At 37.3% G+C, this 25,340-nt stretch overlaps 1 protein-coding gene across 1 annotated transcript; it reads right to left on the reverse strand.

Annotated features, from left to right (window-relative positions):
* Positions 1–71: 71 nt before the first annotated feature.
* On the reverse strand, positions 72–18,248 carry LOC145770182 (uncharacterized). Its single transcript, XM_082581768.1, has 14 exons — positions 18,116–18,248; positions 16,872–17,032; positions 16,165–16,296; positions 14,163–14,298; positions 13,193–13,290; positions 10,727–10,832; positions 9,550–9,701; positions 8,162–8,247; positions 6,889–7,151; positions 6,319–6,480; positions 5,895–6,001; positions 5,320–5,445; positions 4,595–4,814; positions 72–2,486 (listed from the first exon to the last, which is right to left on the reverse strand). Exons 1-14 carry the CDS (start codon positions 18,246–18,248, stop codon positions 2,419–2,421), a joined length of 1,950 nt encoding a protein of 649 aa, XP_082437894.1. The 3' UTR covers positions 72–2,418.
* Positions 18,249–25,340: the final 7,092 nt, after the last annotated feature.

A 25,340-nucleotide genomic window follows, 5' to 3' on the forward strand; every position in this document is an offset into this window, starting at 1 on the left:
CAAAAAAGCATGAAAACATAACATAAAGTACAAAACTGAATGGATTGATTCAAATTTAATCCAAAGCAAACGGCACACCATCTCCATTTGCAAATTTATTGTCAGTGTACAGTAGTACGATACAGCTCCCATACCATTGTGTTAAGGTTAGCATTATAAAAGAGCTAAAAGTAAGAGTGTGAGGGTGGTCAAAGTGCAGTAAATTAAATGCTACGACAGTAAAATAAAAATTTTGTGATTCATTCTATCAGTCGGAAAATAGTGATATTTGCTAAGTAAATTATATTTACAAAATGGTGATACCAGCTGCTCCGTGTACTGACGCCCACACAAAGTTGAGACACATCTTTTTGCTAAACAATTTGCTGCATAAAGTCTAAAAGACTGCATAGATATGGCATGACGCCATTTTTTTTACTTTTCTATCACACTTTCGTAAACAAAGCTTTGTGAAAACTTCTTTGTGATAACGATTTGTGAACCGGCTTAGTAGTTAGTCACGTGAGAACAGTTTTTTTTTTCTTTGTCTGAAGAAAAATGAAAATTTTCGATCAACAAAAAGAAAATAAACGTGACAAGAGCTGCAACGAGTGAAAGTTTCAAGGCGTACACAAAGAGCTATATGGCCTACGCCCAGGCGTAAGAAAACACGCATCCACATAATTATGACAGTTAACATAATGGCACAATGACGTCAATAAAAAAACAATGCTGAACTTAATAATTTCTTAACGTAAGATTACGTGATAATTGATATTTTTGACATTTGACACTTTACAAAAGCAACAAATTACGATGTTGAAAACATCAGGCTAACTCAAGTGGTAATCAGGTCATCATGACAATGTGCGCTTGATCAGAAACCATCAAAGTCCCAAACGACAATTTGGTGTTTTCTAATAATTTTGGAATCTAACGTGGCTTTCAAAATTGATACCAGAGTTGACAGTAAAATTTCGCAAGTTATTGACTAAAAGATTTCATCTCTGATTTACCTAAAGCAACTTTGCTTGTGCCTTTGGTTTGTGTTGAAAGATCAACCATGGGTCTTGTGGCTTACGAGTGTAGCCTATAGTCTACATTGGTGTTTTTCAATCGTTTTTGAGCAACACGTTATTGCATTGAAATAATCTTGCGAAACACCACACAAAATTCTGCCACAACACAATAACAAAAACAACACAACAACGATTCAATCACTTTCAGTTTTTTTCCATTGCGAAATATGGGCCTGTTTGAATAAGCACAAAGTTTATATTCGGGCAGGATTGCAAAAACACAAACACGAAGTTCTTGTGATTTTGACTTTCGACCAGTGTTCCGTGGAACACGAGCAAAACTATTAAATTTTATGTAAAATAACTGACAATCTTTCACGGAAAACCAGTGTTTCGTAGAACACCGGTTGAAAATCACTGGCCTATGTATAAGCCGATGCAGCGCATCACCAGGATGAGGGACAATGTCCTGAAACCGAAACAACGAATAGCGGACAGTACAGCGGCGCATCAAATTTATAAAAGAAAACGAAAAACATCTTTAGCAGTTTTGGTGGTGACATGATGATATCATTGTGAAAGCAACAGTGGGAAAGAAAATATATTTTGATTGCTGCATGGTTGGTTCAGAGCGACAAGCAACATCTTTAATTTTCTCAAAAGTAGTCACAGTTAAATATTGCAAACAACTTTATCGTGTACATTTTGTTTGGATTGTGGCAGCTGGAATGACAACAACACACAACTGGTGACTTGGAATGTCTTGTAGTGTCCTTTCTGACATCACATCTGAGCAATTCCCTGTGCTCTTTCATCTTAAAATTTGCGGACGGCGTAAAAAGTCACCTGAAATAATCTTCTGTCATCCCACACGTGATGTCACGTGGGTAGGTCACCGTGTCATAAGGGTGACGTCAATAAAATATTTTCAATTATAAAATAACAGCATTTGGCTGCATAAGTGTTCCATAGATTTTGAATTTAAATTCAGTCTTAAGCTCTAATGGCAAAAACAAAGCCTTGCAGATGAGGTAACCAGGGAATTACTTGTCACTCCTTCACAAAAAGACTTGTTTGTTGTTGTTGCATATCTGATGTGAGAACATGTGGTTTCCACAACTTCATTGAAAAGTTGTGGCACAAAAAGGTTACAAATAAATACTCTTAACAGGATGTACAAGTGTGGCATATATTTGACGGTTTCCTTTCGATTTTCTGGCGGTGACTTCTATTGTCTAAGGACAATGCATTTTTGTCGTCACTGAACCGGTAGTCACGTGCACAAAGGTTTAACCAACTGGCAACAAGGAGTAGTCAATTGCAACAACTTCTATAAAGGATTGATAGATCATCACATTGTGCAATGGAGGGACGCAGTACGAAGTACTTGAATTCATTATGATCAGGTTTGGTCGGTCAACTATGAAAGAACATTGAGAGACATTTGTTCTTCTTCCTCAATAGATTCTTGTTTCATATCTTCCACTCCTGTAACCATACCATGGAATATGTTTCACATTTTATTCAATATTTTTAATGTTATCTCTTTTACAAATACATCTTTAATAAATTGTATGTTTTTGTCATATCAGTTGTATGCATACAAGGTAAGCAGTGGCGCCGGCAGGGGGGGGGCAGGCGGGGCAGCTGCCCCCCCAATGTTTTGGGCATCTTCTTTTTAATTTTTTTATTTTTATTAATACATATTAATATTATTTTTTTAATATTTGGATCCCAACTTCAAGTAAGTCAACTTAAGTTGCAAGGGGGGGGGGGGGGGGGGGGGGAGGGGGTAAAAGCTCTCTCTTTAAAAAAAGTATGGAAAACCTTGATGACTAAATTGTACAGTAGATAAAAAGATTTTCTACAGAAGCAAAGATATAGACTTTTTAAAGTTTTAACTAACGTCACATTGATGTAGAAAAATAACAACCTGTTAAATTTTTGATACCTCACACTCCCATGACTTCTTCAGCGCGCATTTTGGCATTGGTTGCTTGCGGTGATTCTTTCACTTAAAACGTTTTGTTTCAGCAGTTTTGAGTTGTTCAATTCTTAAGTTGTAAAGGAGACTCAATTTCTCCAATATTTATCATTTATGTTTCTTCTTTAATCTCAGCAGAGTATAAAACTTGTAAAAGTTTTTCATTCATACGACGTCATAAATGAAATTATATCTCAAATCGGCGTAATAACGTGACATCATCTAAACATTTTACCGAATAATAAATTAACAAATTCGATCGTCAAAAGTGGTTTGGTGGTGGTAAATATTACGTAATGAAAAAAATGTGACAAGGTTGGAAGACATTACGTCATGTATTTTCAATACAAATTGAAGTTTAAAATTGATTCTTTTGTTCATAGTCGTAACTCGTAATCCACCTTCAAAGCGGTATTACAAAGAACAATTTTCGATAAGGGGGGCATCAAGAATATGTCGACATGACTTTTAAGGTTTACGTCAGCCCCCGAGATCAGTAAAATATAAGGTTCTCATTATCGTGATTGTAAGCCGCGGGAAATTTTTTCTCTAAAAAACAGATTCCCGGGAAGCTAAACATTTTTTCCAGCCCTGGTAGAAAACAAGAGAAATTAAATAATATACCACTGTCTTGCACCAGTGGCGTAGCCAAGGGAGGGGGGTTCGGGGGTTTCAACCTTTTAAATTGAATTTACGGATGTTAATACACTGTTTACAAGAAAAGCTTTAGCCTATGATGTAATTTCTCGTCAAACTGTGCAAGGATGCAAGCCATCTGCAACTGCTGAGATCGCTTGTTCGATCTAGATTAACATCTAAACAGCTATTCGTTATACAAAACTTGAATATATCAAAAATAACCCAAAGTAACTTCATTGTCTCAAAGCTTTTTGTTTGACACTCATCAAGATGTATGACCTCTATGACGTTACATTTTCTAAACTTTGGGTTGACTTCAGAGCATAAAAGTTAGTGACTTACCGGAATAAAATCGCTTTTTGAATCAACCAAGAAGAAAATTGATAAATAATAAAACTGTAATAATCTCGCAAAAAAAAGCAATCAACCTATGTCTCTAAAACAAAGTTTGCCGAATTTTAAACAAAACTGCATTAAAAGAGCGAGTTTTGCCAATACCAAACATTCAAATATCTCAGTCTGGAATTAGCAACAAGAAAACATAGAGACTTAGCTTTATTTCCGAAAAATGCCGAAGAAAACATGATCTTATCCTTTTGCTATGCCACCGGACAGCACCATTTTACAGAAATATTCATACCCACAATTTTGTTGAAAATGCTCTCAGAATGCATCAAACTGAAAGTAATTTTTCAAAAATTTCTGGTGGAGGCCCCCCAGACCCCCCGCCGCTAAGTGTCGCCTTCGGCGAACACGCCATCGGGCTGCGCCCGCCGGCTGTCAATACCCCCCCTTTCAAAATTTTTGACTACGCTACTGTCTTGCACTGACAATATTTTGCCCCCCCATTGTTGAAGGTCTGGCGGCGCCACTGAAGGTAAGATCAAGGTAACTTCCAGCATCCACAGAAAATGTCCAAATTCAAAGTGTCTCTTCATGTACAGTATGTAAGCTACTATAAGTTGTTACTAACCTTCAAGGTCGATGTCGGTTACATCCGTTTCGTTGCTGATGCATCTTTGAAATACAACGCCTTTGTAAGAACTTGACGAAAGTTCGCTGCCGGAAGACAATTTATCAAATGCTCGGTTTTGCTTTTGCGATCTCAGCTTTGGCATAGCTTCCTCAAGTTGGAGGTTAAAACGAGTCTTGTCAAAATCATCATCATTCGACCACTTGATGGAGTAGCTGAGCTGCATGACAGTAAAGGGAAATGTACTACATACTTGATCCAAGCATCGGAGGATGAGAAGATAATGTTCTCATTATAGCTTGTTGTACTAAGCCATCAGCACTAACGAGAGTAGGGCGGCTAGTTCCTTTCTCTCGGCCGCCTTTCCTTCAGCAACTACGCCCACCCAATTTATTATACCCTCGGTAGAGGTGAGCGGGGTTTTTCAACAATCAGCTGAAGCTGGGAGTCGAACCAGGATTGCATGATTAGAAAGCGAGCACCTTATCCACTGCGCTACCCCACCATGTTTTAAAGCTAATAAAACTGAACATGATTAACTTCCATTGGAAGCGATCTAATCTAAAATTTGTGGAATACGTTGATTATTTTACAAATAAAAGTAATCGAGATGAGTCGGTTAACCGAAGGTATCGAATAATTTGTCTCAGGTAAGATGCGACTGAGTCATGGTATTCGCTGTGCAGTGATAAAAAGTAAGACAGGAAAATAAAGTATGTATATACTTGAATAGCTCTTTGAATCATTAGACAGCCATTGTCGCTAGAGTGATATTGCTCCAAGTATTCCAGGATTCCTGGGAATATGATGAAAATCAACTTTTTTCCTCGTTGAATCATTTCATCAAAACTCTAAAAAACATAAATATTCTGTCACAAGCGATAAATAATTCAACTTTATTAATTACTTTCTATAACTTTCTAGCAGACACTTCGCAAGTATACTTTTTTTGTAGTTACGTCATACATTAATCATTTCCAACAAACCAAAAGATGGGTAAGCGTCGGCAGCAGGACCTGGATTATAAATAATGGGAGTAGCCGTGTTCGACATAGGCTTCGAAAAATAGATTGAAACGCCATTTTGGGAATAACAAAACGTTGGTTTGGAAATGTGACCCTTGAAAATTAATGTCCCATGCATTGTCAGAAAAAGTCTAAACTCACACAATTGCCTACGATTAGAAAAATTATGTGGGGCTTGCTTAGAGCAAACTTTTTCGAATTAATTTACATCTCATGTAGAGTACTCCATTTAAGGAATAAGCAAATTAATTTTTTACGATTGTGTTTTAACAAACCTTTTGCAGCAGAGCCATGCTCCAAGCATCATTGATAAAACATGAAGTCAAAAAGATAACAACTCTATGGCTCTTCTGGATCAAAAGCTGACTGCTTTCAGCTCTATCTGTTATTAAAAACACGATTTTGAAAACTAATATGTCCTAATAACTAAGAAAAATCTTTCACCTAACATTCTAGCTCTAAAAGAAATTTCAGTATTACATTTTTTATCATTCATGCTCCATACTCTTTTTCTGAACTAAATTAGTTCGGTTGGAAAATTATATTTGGTCGTCATTCCAGGTGTTCTTCAACGCTGCTTATGGTCAAGAAACAAGGCGTTTACTTCATAAGGAACAAAGACTCCATTTAACCAAAATAATTGGATCATTTGGTTGTTATGTTGTCGGATTATGCTAATAATTGTGAAGCAGTTCTTACAGCATCCACTACTCCAGTCTCTTCGTTCGTCAAGAACCGTGTATCCCATTCCTTCAAGCGCGCGTCTTGTTGCTCGAATGGAATCCTTGGTGTGATCCAGACAGAACCGGTCATACTCATGGGAGTAAGTGTATGCCAGGTATGCTCCGTATTTCTTATCTTCTGTAAATCAAAACGATTTTGGAGATCGCAAACAAATTTGAAATGTTTTTATATAGTAGATGTAGCTAAAGACTAGTATCCAGGGCCATTGAGCTGATATTTTGGGCCCGTTACGAATGAGATTCTTGGGCCCCAAATCAAGCCATTTAGTAAGAAAAACGCACTGTGTCCAAAGAATACGCTCTGGTTTTTCACATTTTCGGACCCCTTGAATAGGTTCCGAGCCCGGGTCCAAAAGTACCTTCTCCACCCCTTGTCAACGCTACTGCTTGTATCTGTATAATGTAATTTGCTCTGCTGGACTTTTTGCTTGGTTTTGAGGACTTTCTTGTGGTATTAATAGCATTTATTATTTCACAGTATGCTTACATTACACATATGCAGTAGTATACAACATGAGCTACATACCTTCAGTGTACATTCCGCAGTGTCTTTTCAAACAGACTCGGACGTATAGAACGCGATGGAATAAGATGAAGAATAATAACAGAACAAATATCATGGACACGGTGATCCCCAAAGCAAGTGGATAATTCAAAAGCTCTGTGACGTCATCCCGTTGCAAGTGGAATGTCACATTAACTCGTGGGTGACCTCTTGCGGTACTTGCGGTAGACAAAGAAGTTTCCAATTCCAACAAATATGCTCCAAAATCATCTTCGGTGATGTTTCTGTAGATAAGTAAAACTAAAGAAAATTCAAATTCTTTAATAAAACTGAACACAAAAAATAAATCCACTCATATTAGAATAAAATATTGATTTAAAATTAATGTGTAATATTTGTTGAAGAGTTTCTTGTACCTTTGTAATTACTGTATGTTTTGATAATATATAATTTTACAACAAACATCTTTTCTGCACATAAGAATAACTTCTATTTTCTATCTCAGCTACAAAAGATGTTTTAAAACATAAACAACAAGTGAGAAGAGCTTAAATATCGTGCACCAGTTTTAACAGAAACAAAGTTTCAAATCCTTTTAACTGATCATTGTTATCATTAGTTATTTGAAGTAGTCAACTTACGATATACGAAAGTGAAGATCAATTGAGCTAGTTCCTTCACAATTTTTGAGATTTCTTTTTTCAATCTCACTGCAAAAGTAAAGTTTTTATTATCTCAATTCCTCATTGCAAACAAAGTTGCAGACATGAAGTGCTGCAATCAACAATTGAACGCTTTACTACTTCTCTAGTTGCAGACGCGATGGGCTTTTGTTTTTCATTTTATGATGTGACAAACTTTCTGTTTCGAACTTGACAAAATTTATTGAAATTGCTTCTTCAATATCTGACTTGAGTATTGTTAGCATTTGATGCAGATTTTATTTTTCTTGTCTAGATACATTGGTTTAGGCTGAACAAAGCTTAAATAAGAACAGAACTGATACGTCTTAGAATGAAGCCACTATGTCCATCAAGCGTTGCAATTATGATCAACTTTGCAAGTTTTGTATTTTATTCCCAGGTTACCGACGTAGTTCATAAACGACCATAGTTTGTAGTCTTTATATAGATGACATGCTAGAGTGCTAGACATTATAAATTCAATTTTGTTAATGTTTTGCTATCCCTCTTGCTCTGTAATAAATTACTGCGATAGTGTACAAGACTGTTTTTAAAGTAAACAAAACCATTTTAGCACTCAGCATTTATAAACAATGTCTTGGCAAGCTTACAATTCACATGATATGTGTTGGTTTCTATTTTCATGATAGGGACTTCCACATTTATAAGGATGTGTCAGTTCACCATCTTTGAGTTCCTGAAACGTTGCAACATTTACACATGGCTATGAAATACAGTATATTTACTTTGAGAATGATTTTAAGACAATTTACCAAGACTTCTAATTTATCTGGTCTAGGTCTTTACCAGATCGGGTACGGAGCTTACCAGATGGAGTGGCTGTCTGAGCAATCTTTGTGATCTGCTTTAATTGCGTCGTTATGTTCAACACAAATGAGCGATCTTCCTTGCAGTCAACGCAATGCTCGGTACTCACCAGAACAGCTAGATAGATCGCTCCTGTTTACATCACGTACATCCTTGGCGCTGGCTGGTTTAGTTGTTTTTCAATCATAAACACGCTTCGAAATTGCCGACGTGGTATTGCCAATGTTTTTTTTTGTTTTTTTTGTTTCATAAATTACAGGAGTTATCCATTTATTTTAATTCGTTGTTCATATTTTTTTTTTCAAATCAGGCTTAATGCCTTGATATAATTTTGTTATTTATGAGTCCTAGAATCAGCTAAAATACTCTTTATATTTAATATGCGTCTGGATAGCATATGTTAGATCAGAGCACCACAAAAAGGCGAAGTGATATTTGCTGCGTTTAGCAGCTTAATAAACTGGATGAAAATTTGCAAATTGCTTAAGGCCCACAAGCCTTTAGAAAGAACGATTTCATTTCACGAGCAATTGGAAACAGATATAAATTTCTCTTAGTCAATATGGTGCTACTACTGACAGGATGAAGAAGACTTCATCCGTATCCGCTTCCAGCGACAGATAAGTTAATACAATTCGGATACGACACAAACGAAATGAGGACAACAGCTGGCACACACTTAACATAGTTTTCATCAGAATACAACTTCTTTCAGTATGAAGCTACTGTCCCCAAACGATTAATTTTATATTGTTCTGCCGTTTTGCAAACTTATTTTATTATACCTTTCGTTAGTTAAACGTTTTTCCTGTAATTAATAGCCTAACAACTAAAATACGTTCGCCTTAAAAGTTTCAAATCTAAAGAAACAGTTTTATAGTATGCATTGCATCTACCACTAGGCGTCCACTACGATTAGATAAAGATCAAAACTCGAACTAAAAAAAATTTGAAGGTACCATGCTAAAAATATGTTAAATAGTGAAAGGTTTATAAATGACAGGACACTGTACATAAAACATTCCGGAACAATGCAACAAAACTACTTCTTGTTCGAGGCAACTTCGATGCACTAACATGTTTGATCTTTGTTATGTAAAGATTTTCAATTACCGGTTCATTCTAAAGATGTTCATAAAAGATAACAAACATATGATGCACTGCATTTAACCTTTTGCCATGTGTAAGTGAAGTGGTTTAGTGTCGGTTGCTGCTTGCCTATTCTTCCTACGCACGTGATAGCAGCCTCTTCACCAACATTTCTGTAGACGATCTCGTTAGAGCACGTAAAACTCGGCTTGCTCAGTAGTTGAACGGTGGGACCTAAAGTGGAAATTAGTAAGAAAATATCCCATTAAATAATCTTCCTGCATCGAAAGTGAAAAAATAATTTGAGACTAGTCTCTTGTACATTGCACAAAATGAAAATGTAACATTCAGTGCATTTTTTTTATGCTGAAATTATTCAACTAACATACAATATTATAAGTTACTTTATGCAAATAGGCCTCAAAGCACAAAGCAATAACAAGATAAGCAAGTCCGTATACTTTCAAAATACCACATACTGTATTATTTATTCTGTAAATTAAGAATCAGAGAGAAGGCTTCTTTGGCAGGCAAGTACCTATTCGGCTTTGGACTACAAGGTTTAATAAACGAAACATTCCTGTTTTCCGTTTTTATTTGTATTGTTTCTGCATAGGATGTAGGTAAAGGTGAGTCCCATGCTTGATCTAGGCATCGGGAGGTGAAAAGATGAGGTTCTAATTATACTAAGCCTTCGGCACTAACAAAAGTAGAGTAGGTGTTTTCTTCTACAAGTCAGCCCACCATGGGTAGAGGTGAGCGGTGTTTTTCAACAACTAGCTAAAGCCGGGAGTCGAACCAGGATTGCAAAGCGAGCACCTTATCTGCTGCGCTATCCAACCGCATATGTTGTAGAGCAGGGCTACTCAACTGGCGGACCGCGGTCCGAATCAGGACCTTCTGAGTGTTGATGGTGGACCTTGAGCTTTTGAAAGAATAACCTCATTGCAACGTTTCAGGGCTTCTTTAAACAAATTTCTACTGGGAGGAAGCAATTTTTACTGTGATTATCCTAGTTTCTTGGGGGTTTCGACTCCCAGACTCCTCAACACTTTCTCAGAAATCCAATTCGAATTCGAGCAACATTTTACCTAAAAAAGTGGATTGGTGCAGTACAGATAATTTAACTTTGGAAATGAAGTATTTACCGGACCGCTAAAAATATTCAACTTGTCAAACTGGACCTTTGTTAACATTAGTTGAGTAACTCTGTTGTAGAGTGACAATTAAAATCTTACTCTAACCCTCACAGTTCTTACATTTGGAAATGATTCTTTGAGAATTCATTGGCTTCTTCATTCCTTTGTACGTCATATAGCAAGTGTAAATACCCTCGTCTTCGAGCGCTACCGATGGAATGATGAACTGGAATCAAATTATGAATATTGTTACTTACAGAGTGACTATCTATAAATCAAATACGTTGACGAAATAATATGAAGATGAGGCGTACACAATAGGCCTTCTGGTTTTGAGCTTTTAAATCGAGAACATTTGTATTCCTAATAAAGTCACAAAGTAAGTTTGTTTTTTTTCCCTTCATGACCATGTCATGCATTATGGATGTACTTTTGTGGCGGGACACACTTCAAGCAGCTGCTTCTTTGCCGAAGAAACATGAGATACCGTAGTACGTTTATTAATGCAGACGCAAAGGGTCGATAGATTGGTATTAGATTGGTATTAACCTAACATAGGTCTACAGTTTTTGTGTTACACGATGCAGACAATTGTGCAATCGTAATGGTGAAGAGGTTGTGCAGGTTTCACGGTTATCAGTACTCAGGTTGAAAAATAACCTAGGCTACTTCAGAGCAATTTTCACACCTGACAGTAGCGAGTGGGCAAGTTTTGAAATTACAATTTTCTTGCAATTTGTATCCGTATTTGTGTCTCTAGCACCAATTTCTTGTATTTGATATCCATCGTGAATACTTGTTTTATCTTAACCTCGCGTCAGCTTCTTGCTTTTATTTTACCGTTTTTATTTCTAACATACTGTATTTCAATCATGCAACTTGTAACAATCATATTTCAATTCAAAGTTACTGTCTGAGTTTCTGAAGCAGATTTTATTCTCCAGAGTAGCAAAGTAAAGCTATGTGACCTAAGAAGCATTGTTTGCGGGGTAGCTGCAAGTACCACTCATTATCACTATTAACAGTCAGTGCCATGTCACATTGCTGATCATATTATGATTGATGTCGATAACCGACGTTGTGGCGTGAAAGACCAGCTTGTGATAGAGATGTCAATGGTAGAGGTGGCGTTGTATACGTAGATTCGTAGGGGGCGTAACTGTTTTTTTTTGTTTTTTTTTGTAACTTGTGCTTGTCCTTTGTTGTTTGCATCGACCCTTTCTTTGAAGACTCTGCAGTGTTCCACGTGCATCTTTACTCAGCTGCGCCATCACTCGGAATCATTACAACAAGTCGGATATAGCTTTTTCTATACAACTTGCTGTAACTACAACAAGTGATTATCTTTTTCAGATAAACCGCAGTTTTAAATGCACAAATGAAATGCCACGTATCCCTACAAGTTAAACCAAGCAGTCATCATAAAGACCAATAACGTTTTTTTATCGTTTCATTTGTATACCTACAACTGGTCTAACACGTTTTAGCCTTGAAGCACCCTTGCAGCGATGACCGATCGATCCTAGATTGTCTTTATATTGTAGTTCCATCGGCCGACTTCTTTCAATAGCGTGTGGTAGGGGGAAATAGTATGTGGCGTTGGAGATCAAAAAATTAGAACAGGAAACTTTTATATTGAACGCGCGCGCTTTTGCGTTAACCGGAAGTGAGAATTGCCTGAAGCAACTTTAAAAGTATTTAGTAATCTTTTGTTTGTATTTATTTTCTGATTGAAGAATTTTATCAGTAGAACTTGTCTAAGTTTAAATGTCAAAAAAGTGATTAGTGTTAGAAAGCAAATCGACTTACAGCAAGCAGTTATTGTCCCAATTGAGACATTTAAAACAGCTGTTTGAGTTATTGAATATTGGCTCGCAGATAAATCTAATCACCAAATTAAATGTAATTTTTCTTCTTTTTTTGGGAAGCCCCTCCCTGGTATGGACCTGTCTCGGCCAATTTGGTTAAGCCAGAATCCGAACAGGAGTCGGCCGCTTCCATTTCAACATGTACAAGTGAGTTTGTCTCCCTCATTGGCTTGCGGAACAAACTGCTATCATGCCATTCTTGAATGTCCATTCACAAGTCACCAAATGGAATGCATGCTATGGCAGCATTGGTCAAAGCTACACTCACCTGGCTTTCCATCACCTACCCTGAAATTTGAACAATCCTGTCTCATACGTAAGAACTAGAAGTGTTAAAACATTTAATATTTTTGAGTTATCTTTTTTTCTTCATATATGTAATGGACTATTTTCCGGATGAGGACATAAAGGTTGGTCAAAAACGATTTTATTTCATTTGATTTGATTTTATCTCTTTGTTAGTGTTTTGTAATTGATGTCAAATATCTCTGTTTTATCCAATATTATTATTTGTTTGGACAATAGGCTAACTGGTATGTATGAACTAGTTAATTTTTTGAAGTCTAATTTAGTCTCCTAAATGTACTTTTGGTTTTCAATATGTACAAATCAGGTATCTTTAGATAACCATGGTTTGTTTGGTATTATTAACTCCATGGCTAACTAAAGATATTCAGGTGGTACAACCATACATCTTCAGGTGGCCATGTTAACTCACTTTATTTCCTCTTCCGATCGTGCGATTGGAACAATCCTTAACCCACTGGTACTCCAGGCCAGTCGCTCCATGTCGTCCAGGGTCTATTATTCGGTCATCTAGGAGATGCACAACAAGCGTTTATGATGCAATAACAACTTATCGTCTGAGACTATTTCAGAACAAAAATACATCAAACGTTTTTAAATTAAACGAGGGATGTAGCCACAGGACTTTGGGAGCACAAATCCGGCACAATTTATCTTGCCCCCAAAATAGGTTTTTAATGTTATTACAACGTTTTAATGACATTGCATTACATAATTAATGACGCTACGTATTTAGCTGCATTCAGTAACTAGATTTTTAAATAATTCTCTAGTTCAGATATTAAAATATTTGATCCCCAATAGTTGATTTTGTCTCCCTATAAGTTCAGTTTCTGGTTACGTCACTGGATAACAGTAATCAGAGCATACATACAAAGTAACAGTTGGGAATTTGAAAGCGCAATCATCACAAATAGTTGGGAAACTAACCAACTTCCACAAACAATAAGTAAACAAAACAACTCTGTGAAAGTAAAGGCTAACCGCTTAATGGATTGATTAAACCTCTGCTGTGTGTTTTAGTTTGTATGTTGTGATTCATCATGGCAAACATGTTCCAATCATATGTTGACGCACGTACCATTTGTAGTTACACTGGGTATATGAGGGAGCCAACACAAAATAATTTTGAAGATGGCAACATGACAAAATAATTTTCAAGGAAACAAATACAGACAGTTTGCTTTAAAAGTTGCTTTTAAAAAAACTTTTGTATCTTGAATTTCAAACATGACTATATTTAATGAAATATTTTCTTTCAAAATTTTTAGCTCTAGGCTACCTCTTTTACCTTAATCGGAATAGTGTTAAATGTGTTCATACTACGCAGCAAATATTAATATAAATGTTAAAGATTTTATTCACCGCACTTTGTCACTCACCAGAGCAGTATAATTTATACAAACGGCCCAGTTGAGCCTTCCGGGTGTGTACTGGAAGGTCTTTGCAAGGTTCAGGTTGAAAAGCAACCACACGCAATCGAAGTGTCATAGTCAAGCATCGTTGTATAGTTGGTGCCTGGAAAATAATTTCATGATTTCATCATGTACCGTGTGTTATGTTTCACTTTATCAATGCATCACAGTTTGTAACAAACTGTTTTTATATGAATTAAATACGTTGATACAAATTTTTCCCCATTTTGCTGCTCTAAAACGTCACAATTGTTGTTATCAATCTGCTTGGTTTCTATTTGAACGTCTGATATGAGGATTTTGTGGTAACCGATAGAGATGGAGGACGGAGGTAGCCCTTTGTAATATGGAGTTTATTTGCAAATTAAATTATGGTTATGATGTTTGATATCTTTTCAGGTATTACCGATTTATTGCTTTTGCATATTTTTCAGAACAGGCTGTGGAATTTTTAGAAAGTAATAACTATAATTGATATAATTTGCTATGCTTGGCTTTTTTGCTTGGCATTGAGCACTTTTTGTAGTATTAGTACTATTTGTTGTTTAATTCACTAACTAAGCATGTTTTTGTTCAATGGATAAACCGTTAAAAAATGCGGTCAGTATTTTTGAATTTGAGCCGTTTTTTTGGGCGGTCGACCTATTGTAGTTTCTTTTGCATTATGTAACGTTTTACGTCTTAAAGCAGCTGTTCATTTTAGTAACAGGAGACAATCAGTTTTATAACAAGCAATCACACGGTCATTGATCACCTTCTAAACAGTATGGTTCAAACATCTGGTCTTCCAAATAAATGAATTCATGAAATACGTTATAGCTCATTGTGTGTCAGTGTTAATCTGTAAATTCCTAACTTTTAACTTTGAGCTATTGTTTCGTTGTTTGTGATCCTGTCGATCTGAACGCTTTTTATTTTGCGTGGGATGGTAAGGTTTTGGGTGTCTTATAAATTGAAATTGTCTTTCAATACTCAAATAATTTCTGCATATGTAATTTAGTCGCCAAGAATTCGTTTTAAATACTAGACCTTATGAAATCGGCGACACACTATTTTGTATATTAGTTCGGTATTACAAGATCACCGAAGTAAGACAACTTTGGATCACGTGATAACATCAACAGTGTTCAACAAAGATGTTATGACATCATGACCACGTTGTGTTATATCGTATTGACTGACGGTGGAAGGACCCCCCGCTATTTGATTGCGTGCTATGTAACTTCAAAAATAGTAAACAGGCGTTTTGGATGCGTCTACATCGTATTTTGCAAGGTAGGAAATTCAAGACTTTTTCGTTTTTTTAAAGTTATCGTCCAATAAGAAAATTACAAACGTAACATTATCCCAGTTATCATTCAAAGTTATTTATTGAACACCAAATTTTTTATGCAATAAACACTAAATGGTTTTAAAATGTATACAAGAAACTGTTTACATTAAAAATACCATAACAACTCGATACAATTTTTTCTCTATAGCTTTTCGTCAATTTTCACAAAAGCGTGTCTTTATGCCTTTCCGGTTTACAACAGAAGCACTCAACTTCCACACAATTAGCTGCAATGTGCAATCGAAGCATTGCAAACTAATTGTGATGTTAGAACGGTCTTTACTTCGAGTAAACATGAATCTACCGCACGGGCATTATTGCACGGAAACGCATGATTCATAGATGCCAAATGACATGCACAAGATATTCCTTAGAAGTGAGATTCTCCGGCCCCAAATCAAAGAACTTCAAAGAAAAACGCACTAAATCCAAAGAACATGAAGCGTTTATTCAAGTTCTCTGGCCCCTTGGAAAGGTTACAAGCCCCTGAAATCATTCCGAGCTCAGTCCCAAAAGTACCCCTTGGACGCCCCCCGGTCAAAGCTACTGATTGTATGTTATTGCGTTCTCGATAAAAAAAAGGCTTTTTATTACTGCCTGAAACAAAACGGAAATTGAACATTTATCAATCCTTACCCTAAGTTCTAGAACATATTCATGGAGTCCTTGCGGCGACAGATCAGGTAATAGCGTCCCAAGGTTATCCATTGAGTAGATTGTGGTGTTTTTGGTGTTAATGACAGTTCCATTGTCATTCAGAACGATACACTAAAATAAAATAATATAAAATTAATTGGAGCACACCAAAGCGCAAAAGAAGCATGAGAATAAAACGTAATAAGGAATATATCAAGCTGAACAAAGTACATCATCATGATATGAAGACTTGAGTTACAAACTACTTAGATAAAAAAAGAGAGTTTTGATAAAAAAGGAAGTCAATTAAAGTATTGCACATTTACATAAAGCCACGTCTTGAACGATGTGGTAAGGAAAGATTTCTCACGAAGAGATAAAGTTACCTCCTGTGGCTAAATTTCATCTATTAATAGGACAAATTTAGCAAAGAAAAAATGCAAACTGCATGGTAAATGTCTAAAATCGTAAATGAAAAAAAGTGATAGGTGTAAGTTTATCTTGATACAAGCAACAAGTTAAAGAAAACCTAAATGGTCGATGACCTCTACTGTAATCTGTAAGAGTTGGTGTAGCAAAAACAACTTGTTTACGAAATGAATTTACCCAAAAGTTGTTATTTTTGTTAAGGTAGTTATTTCTGTTCAATACCGAAGCAATTGAACACTAAACAACTTGCCAATAGTTTGATAGTGACAGGCACTTACCTTCAAAACATCATCCTCTCCCAATCCTTCATCGAACCATTCCAACGGACTGTAACTGCTTTGTTCAAGAAACAATTCCAACTTGATCATATAAGGCCACCCCTCTTGTACCACCTGAACGTTGTCGTCCAAATCTACTTTGCGGCAATGGGAAAGATTTCCTGTTAGAAGATTAAGATATAATTTTATAAAAAGAAACATCAAATTTCTAAAAGAAATATGTTGTGCTGGTAAAGTCGTATTGAAGTTACGCTTGGAAAGCAACCGGTGCGTTCATCGAAAGTTTATGACTGGATCTTGTCAAGACATCTTGAAACATGATAGGTATTAACTTTACTCAAGTTCCTCTATGACATCACACACAACACAATGGCAGCAACGTCACTCGTAAGAGGATGATGGGCATGGGCCTGGTGTAATTTGGGATGTAAACGTTTTAGCTTTTGGTTGACAGTTCTGTGAAGAATGAACAAGGGTAAAGAATGGCATGTGGCCGCTGAAGTCTATGCGCGCTTGAAACAAGTATCTAGATGCAATATTCAATAAATGCTTCATGATAGCGAAAACGACTTCAGTGAGAGGGACTAGTTTGAACAACTTCAGTAGTGACGCACGTAACAGGCTACAACGACCAACTTTGAGAACCACGACGGCGTAAAACCAGGCAATGCGCGGGTTCTACACTCGGGGAGCGTGAGAACAACGCATTTCAATAACAGTTCTGCAATCAGTAACATCTAGTGAATATAACGACGCTTCAGCAAGCGGCAACTTTGACAGTTTACCCTGCCAATCAGTGGCGGATAAAGCAAAAGAGTCATGTACCGTTTTACAAGTTATTCAAAACCACCACACAGAAAATTGTTATAATTCAATCAAATCATTACGTACAAAAATGTATCATGTTTGAAAATTTGCTTAAAAATACCAAGATTGATTTATAATCACAGTCATTGATAAATGGCTTAAACCAGCGGTTCTTAAACTGGGGGGCGCGCCCCCCTTGGGGGCCGCGAGCGATGTCAAATATGTGACTAAGTGGATTTATTGCCAGGATAAAGCAAAAAAGTCCCAATGCCATTGGATCTCACTGCGTGATTCACCGTGAGGCTCTGGCCTCCAGGACTCTACCAGCTGCAATGAAAGATAAGCTTACAGTAATCATACGAGCCGTCAACTTCGTCAAAACCAGTGCCGTCAATAAGAGACTGTTTACCAAGCTGTGCAAGGATATGGATTCGAACCATAAGACTCTCCTCTTCCATACATCTGTTCGTTGGTTATCGAAAGGTAATCAGTTAGCCCGCGTGTATGAAATGAGAGATGAACTGATGCTATTTTTGGAAGCTCATGGGAAGCAAGATCTCCTTCTGCCATTTTCATCAGAGAAGTTTCAGCTGGAGTTGGCATACCTCGTGGACATTTTCGAGGCCCTCAATAACTTAAATTTGCTCTTGCAGGGCAGAAATACTAACCGGATTAATAGCTATGATTCCATTCGAGCATTTGTGGCAAAGCTGGGGTTGTGGCACAGCCGAATACAAATAGGAAATGCATCTTTATTTACCAACCTAGATACTCATCATCATCATCATAATCCATCGTCGGTTTGTTCCCCACTAGTGGGGGTGGCCGATTGTTTCCGCGCAGCAATTGTTTTAATCCCTTTTCTCCATTTCACCCTGTCCCTTGCATCTTCCTCCTTCAGTCCGACTTTTTTAAATTCATCATTTACTTGTTGTTTCCACGTTCTTCTTGGACGACCGCGTTTCCTCTTCCCATCCACCTTTAGATCTAGTGCCTTTCTAAGAAAGCTTCCTTCCTCCCTCCTTATCACATGTCCATACCATCTTACTCCATTTGCCCTTGCCAGTTGGTCTATGATCTCTCTTATCTCTAGCATATCCAACAATTCTTCAGTCCTTGCACTTGCACTTGATACTGCACTTGACAAAAAGCAACTTGAACTGGAAGGTGAGCTTAAGGCTGAAGTGGAGGCTCACCTTCAGCTTTTGAAACAAGAATTCGAACGCTATTTCCCAAACTTGGGTGACACCGACCTTCCAGAATGGAAGATGACAAGAAATCCCTTTCGTGCTAACGAGGACATTCTTCCCGACGGTTTACAAGAGGAATTCTTGGAAATAAAGTGTAACTCCACTGCAAAAGACGATTATGAAGCAATGCCACTAACTGATTTTTGGGTTAAATATTTGCACATATACAAGGGAGTGAATGGACAAAATACTGAAATCTAATTCAATCTCTCTAAACACTAGAATAAGAGTTTTACATGTGTACATTTGGTCAGATCTGCTATATGGCTGTGAATCCTGGACTGTATGCCCGAAGATAGAGAAGAAGATCAACAGTGCTGAAATTTGGTTCATTCGTAGAATGATGGGAATTAACTGGATGGATAAAATCACTAACGAAGAAGTGTGGAGACGCTCTAGGTGCACCCCTGGCGTCCTCATCACAACTATCAAAAAAAGGCAAATGACATTTATCGGGCATGTCTACCGCAAACGCGGAATTGAACACTCGGCAATGATGTGGCGACTTCCTGGTCAGAGACACCAGGGGCGTCCACGTTTGGAAATCTTCAAAAATCTTTCAACATGGACAAACCAAAATTTTGAAAACCTAATTAGAACTATGGACAATCGATCGTTGTGGAGACTCACGGTAGCCGACGCCTTATTCAGGCATGGCCGATGAAGATGATACAAGGGAGTGGGTAGCGTGGCAATACGCACACTTCTTCCGTTTTCGTCCACTTATCTGTGCGAAAGTGGCTTTTCTACAATTTTAAACATAAAAACAAAACATCGAAACAAACTTATTGATTGTGAAGCCGATCTGAAGTGTGCATTATCAGCTACAAAGCCTCGAATTAAACTTTTGGTTTCCGAAAAACAATTACATCCCTCACATTGATGAAAGCTAAATATGAATTCCTGTAGTCATAACACTTTAATGTTTGCTAATTTTGTAGTTTGGTGGGGCGCAAGTTTGGATGGCACGTCAAAGGGGGGCGCGGCTCAAAAAGTTTAAGAACCCCTGGTTAAACAAACTTTGACTGAAATATCCCTGTCACATGTTAGCCACAGAAAACATAATTCAATGGTAACAAAACTGTAAGCTTGAAACATGAGCTAGCTTGCTCAAATTATTCAAAAAAACGCTCACAACCTGGGTTTTGTGTTAGGTATACTATACTATGCATGACAGACATGGCGAAGTTTTCCACATTTTGGGCCTAGCACAGATTTATTTAAAACAGCTTTGATTACTCTGATAAATCCGGTGATAGAGCTGTATCACTGACATATTAATTGTGGAAAATTCCACAATGAAAGACTTGAAGGGATGCCATTCTATTACAACTGGTCGCTTCCTCAAATCGTAATTCTCGAACAAGATTACTGGAGTGACTGGACTGATAGAAACAATGGAACATTTACAATAAAATTCAGTAATACAAAATTTGGTTTGCAATTTATGTATTCATTTATTTTTTGATGCGAAAGACTATTTATATGTCTTTCGCATCAGACTGAAACACCAAATTTTAAAACTATTGCTCAAATACACAACTGCGGTGAGATGGCGCAAAGGATAAAGCGTTGGTTTTTCGATAGCTCAATTGGTTAGCGCCTGACTTTGTGAAGGAAAAAGCTTTAAAACAGTGGTTCTTAACCTATGGGTAATTACCCACATGTGGGTAATTTCAGGATAGCAGGTGGGTAATCAGCTGAACCAGAATATTTAGAATTTTAGGTGTAACAAACAATGTCACAGTTGTAAGTGGTAAAGTTGCTTTATCACTTAAACTTTTTTTTGATGTTTTGAGTCCGTTCAAAACAACCAAACAAGCACAGTGATATTTTATGATTTTTAGAATTGTTTCGTCATAGTGATTTATTTTTCGCATCATTTTTGTTGCCGGTTTTATGTATTTCATTTTTGTGTTCATTTACAGTTGTTTTATGAGCAAACTTGATGGCTGCGTTGCTGTTAGCAGTTGTTTGAAGTAGTTTATACAGTGTAAATAGTGTACATTTAGAGGTAGTGTTGAGACGAGCGAGCTATATTCTTTTGAAGATGAAAGCTTGGGAAAATTCTGGGGAATGATGGGGAAAGCATATCCAAAAGTTGTGCGAAACCGTTGACTATGTTTCCTTCCACTTATCTCTGTGAATCAGCATTTTCAAGTGTTGTTGCTTTGAAGTCAAATTTCGAAACAAGCTGTTAGATCAGAAGTCAGATTTGCTTTGTGCAGTATCCAAAATCAAACCCAATATTACATCGATTGTACACAAAAAAAGCGCAAATGTCTCACTGAAACTATTGATGCCGTTCTTTACATTAAATGTTGTTTTTGCTGAACAACGCTGTTTTATATTTTTAATATGGTAAAATAGATAAAATTAGATTTTGGGTAATGGGACTTTGATCTGGACAGAAATGGGTAATAAGGGAAAAAAGGTTAAGAACCCCTGCTTTAAAAGGACGCTGGTTCTACTCTCGGGGTGTGCGCTTGAACAACGTATTCTAAGGACTGCTCTTTATAGTGGCATATAGGGAATGGAATAATTCCCCGGCAACAACACTTCAACAATCGGAAACTTCAGTTGGCCGATCTCGGTAACCGGCCCTGTGTCAAAAGCATTTACAAGTATGCGAAACTACCAGGAATAACCAGTCAAGGCTTTGCCAGTCCGAGGATAAAGATTAAAAACCAACACCAATAATGCAAAGCTGTTTCGACACCCAGCTTAAGCTGGTTGTTGATAAACACAGTTCACCTCTACCAAGGGTGTAATAAATTGGGTGGGCATAATTGCTAAAGGAAAGGCGTCCAAGAGAAACGAACTGGCCATCCTACTCTCGTTAGTGCCTAGATCCAATCTAATGAGAACTTTCAGTTCAGTTTGAAAAATAATGTAAAAAAGTAGGCTGGTGATTTTTTGATTTTTTGAACAATTCATATGAGTAAAAAAATAAACAAAAAAAATACAAGACAAAAAGACAGTTGCTATGCTGATCGAACTTGGTGAGTTATCAAAGGTGTTGATGGTCTTGAGGGGAACACTCTTGATGCTTTAGCTCATCACGTAGAATAAGGGACCTTATCTTTTCATTCCACGAAGCTCAGAACTGAGTGGGGCCACTTTCACCTTACTTTACACAACTGCATGCCTCGGAAGTCATAGCAAGTTTGCAGGTTAGGATTTCTGTATCAAATGGCAATTCTAAAAAGTGCCACCAATGCATGAATTTTACCTTTTGTTTGTGCAAATCCGTCTTGGAATAGAAAACAAAGCAAAATCACACTTACAACCAAACGCATACTGCTTGTTAATCTAAACATTCACTTAAACTCTGAAAAGATAAACAAGATTATTGGCAACTTGATCACTTTTGGTAACTTACTTTCAATAAAATAACATATTGTAAGAAGTGTGTTCACTCAAAATGAAAATCTAAAGATGAAACACTGAACAATGATGCTTCCGGTGATTTAGTCTTCACATCAGTTTCAAAACTTGATTTATGTCCAAACACAAAGGAAGCAAACATTGAGAAAAATGTTGTTTGTTCCTTCCGTTCATTCAATCAGTTCAAAGATAATTCAAAGTTTCAATCTTGCATTTACGAAGTCACTTGGCCTTCATCTGTCCGGCAGGATTAACAAAAATGGCCGCCAGAAAGAAACTGGCGCCGGATACCGATTATAATGAGACCTTCATCTTTTCGTTCCCCGATGCTTAATATCAAATAGGGGAACCACCTTTACCTTTATTGCTCTAATAAATTACTGGGAAATACATCTAGGCTGGCAATAATTACGACCTAAGATGTCAATTTATTCACGTGACGAAATATCCACGATACATCCTAAATTCTTACCATCTTGGGAAGGAAATGAGTTGTTTTCCTACCACCTGAAATACTTTCACTTACGACGGTTAGCTGGGAGCCACTACGGTTGCATGCAATACATGATTGCAGCGCCTGCTTGCTTGCTTTCTACAAAATTTATGAAATTCCCCACCACATGTTGTATCGAGTCTGTTTGAAGCAAACAGAAGACGTGAAACAAAAATCTAGAAAAAGTTACTCAATATTGCTTTCCGAGAGTTTCATAAAGCGAACAAACATATACGAAATCTGTTACTACAATACCTTCCCGCCATGTAAGTAATAACAAACATTTCATTCACATCCAACGCATGTAAGATGCAATATGCTAGTGAAAGCCGCCTAAGCTGTGATGGATGTTTTAGTAGGAAGAGCAAGGAAGTAATCATGGGATTGTTGCATGGCTTTGCCGGGTAACCGAATAATGCAGGGAAGCACTTCGAAAGTAGGACAATGCTAGAACAGGAACAACAACATGTTTCACGTTGTAACAATATAGGCTAGATACGGGTCGAGTTGCAAATTCGAAATTGTTCCATCGCAACTTCATATTGCAGTCTTGTAGCACATACTTGATCAAAACTGGGCACTGTGTACTAAACTCAAAATGGACTAAGTTTCTAGCCATAATGAAGATGGAAATACATTAAATAATTGGGCAAAATATGAATAACATATTCAACTGTGATCTTAATTTCAAACAACATTGGTTGGTTAATATTACATGTGCCCAAACTCGTTGTTATCTTCAACACTCATTTCACTATTTTATAGAAGCTTGTGCTGTACAAACCCGTGACTGTTATATTTATGTTTCATCGCCTGCACCATGCATGTCAATCGAACTGTTGTTCAGCAAATTCACCGAAATTGTCTGAAATTATGAATAAAGTTCACCAAAATCTGAACAGTGGCGGCAGTTTTTTATTCAAACAAATACGGATGTTACGAACAAATCATACCTTTTATTTTTAGTCGCATTTTTAGCCAATCAAAGTTGGGGGAGGCGCAACAAGCACTATAGCATCAATACATTCATATCCAGTTTGCAACGAGCTCATGTCATTCGAGTTGAAAAGTATCTTCTCTGTTTTCTTTCAGTCTACACTCCAAGCTATTCTCGATAGGCAGGTAGCCGACTATATAACTCAGTTTAATTGTTTTGCTTTATCGTTAGAAGGACCATAGGCTAAACACAACCTGGATCTAAACAAAATATCTAGTTCAAGATCGTAACTCCGATCAGCATCTAGACAGATGAAGCTGGGCTCGCGTCTTCCTGCTCCTCAATACCATGTGTGATGGTATTGCTGTATCTTCTTTAATTTAACAAAAGCCTTTGGAAACGTTTTAAAAATAATACTTCATGCAATAATTTACTTACAACAGTGATAATCCTTCTATCCGGCGAATTGAGATTGAATCAATTTATTGCGTAAAGCACTCATCGGCCGTCTATTTTAACGGAGTATCAGTGTTTTGGTTTTGATTTGCAACTTAATAGTCACCAGCATTTTAAATGACCTGGTAATTTGTACTTCGGAATTTAACTTCATCGATTCAAGTATTGTGGAACAACAAACTGTCACACCAGACTTCCTAACATCGTGCGTATTGCGCTACATCTCAGCTGACCTAATCATTCTTTTGCGTGTTCCGTACGTTCATTGACGTTGATTTAATCCAGCAAAAACGATATTCGTCGTTAACATATGTGCCTGCACAATGCGACACAGTCTTGCATGTCCCTCCGACAGCGGCAAGTAACGCGCTCAATCGCTGACACGCTCTTTGTTGTCCTACGAAGTTGTCACGACTTTGCTCAGCTTGGTATGACGTCACATGCCGTGAAGAAACGAGTAACAATAATTTCTATTTCTCACATGGTTTGATTTGTCAAGATGATGGATAAATTTCACATCGAGCGTTTTGTTTTTGGATAAAATGTACTTGTCACTAATCGGATGGTCCGATATTTGATCGGAATTGAAGTCACTGCACGAAGCTGGCTCATTTGTTACAAAGTACAACCCAGACAGCAAACCAACAGGTTTTTACATTGATTCAACGTCTGCAGGCGCTAAATCAATGCAAAAAAACGGTCGATTTGCTGTCTGAGTAATGGTGTAACGATCTACCAAATGTTCCTCATTACCATCTCTGTGGTTGAGGGTCTATCTTTTTCGCCATCCCAAGTTGTCCACGTTTGATACACTTACACTAGCAGGCAATTGCAGAACAGTCAGTGAGTGGTTTCAGTATCAAAGATACGAAGACTTCTGTTCCATTTCTTGGACGACGGATGATACATCTAGCTAACTGGTTTTACTCCCATTGAATCATCACCTGCAAGCACCCGTTCCCTTTGGAAATCATCAATGCCACATTCGCAGCAACAGATGTTGCTTCCGATCAGCCCGCGATTGATTGAAACACTAAACGCCTGATATGCATCATGTAGCTAATACATGTACCGCACATCGTCTTCTTCTTCCACCGCATCTGATAACAAACATGTACTTCCATCCACTGCCATTGTTA

The sequence above is a fragment of the Aplidium turbinatum genome, chromosome 5, assembly GCF_918807975.1.
Source record: "Aplidium turbinatum chromosome 5, kaAplTurb1.1, whole genome shotgun sequence".
NCBI lineage: Eukaryota > Metazoa > Chordata > Ascidiacea > Aplousobranchia > Polyclinidae > Aplidium > Aplidium turbinatum.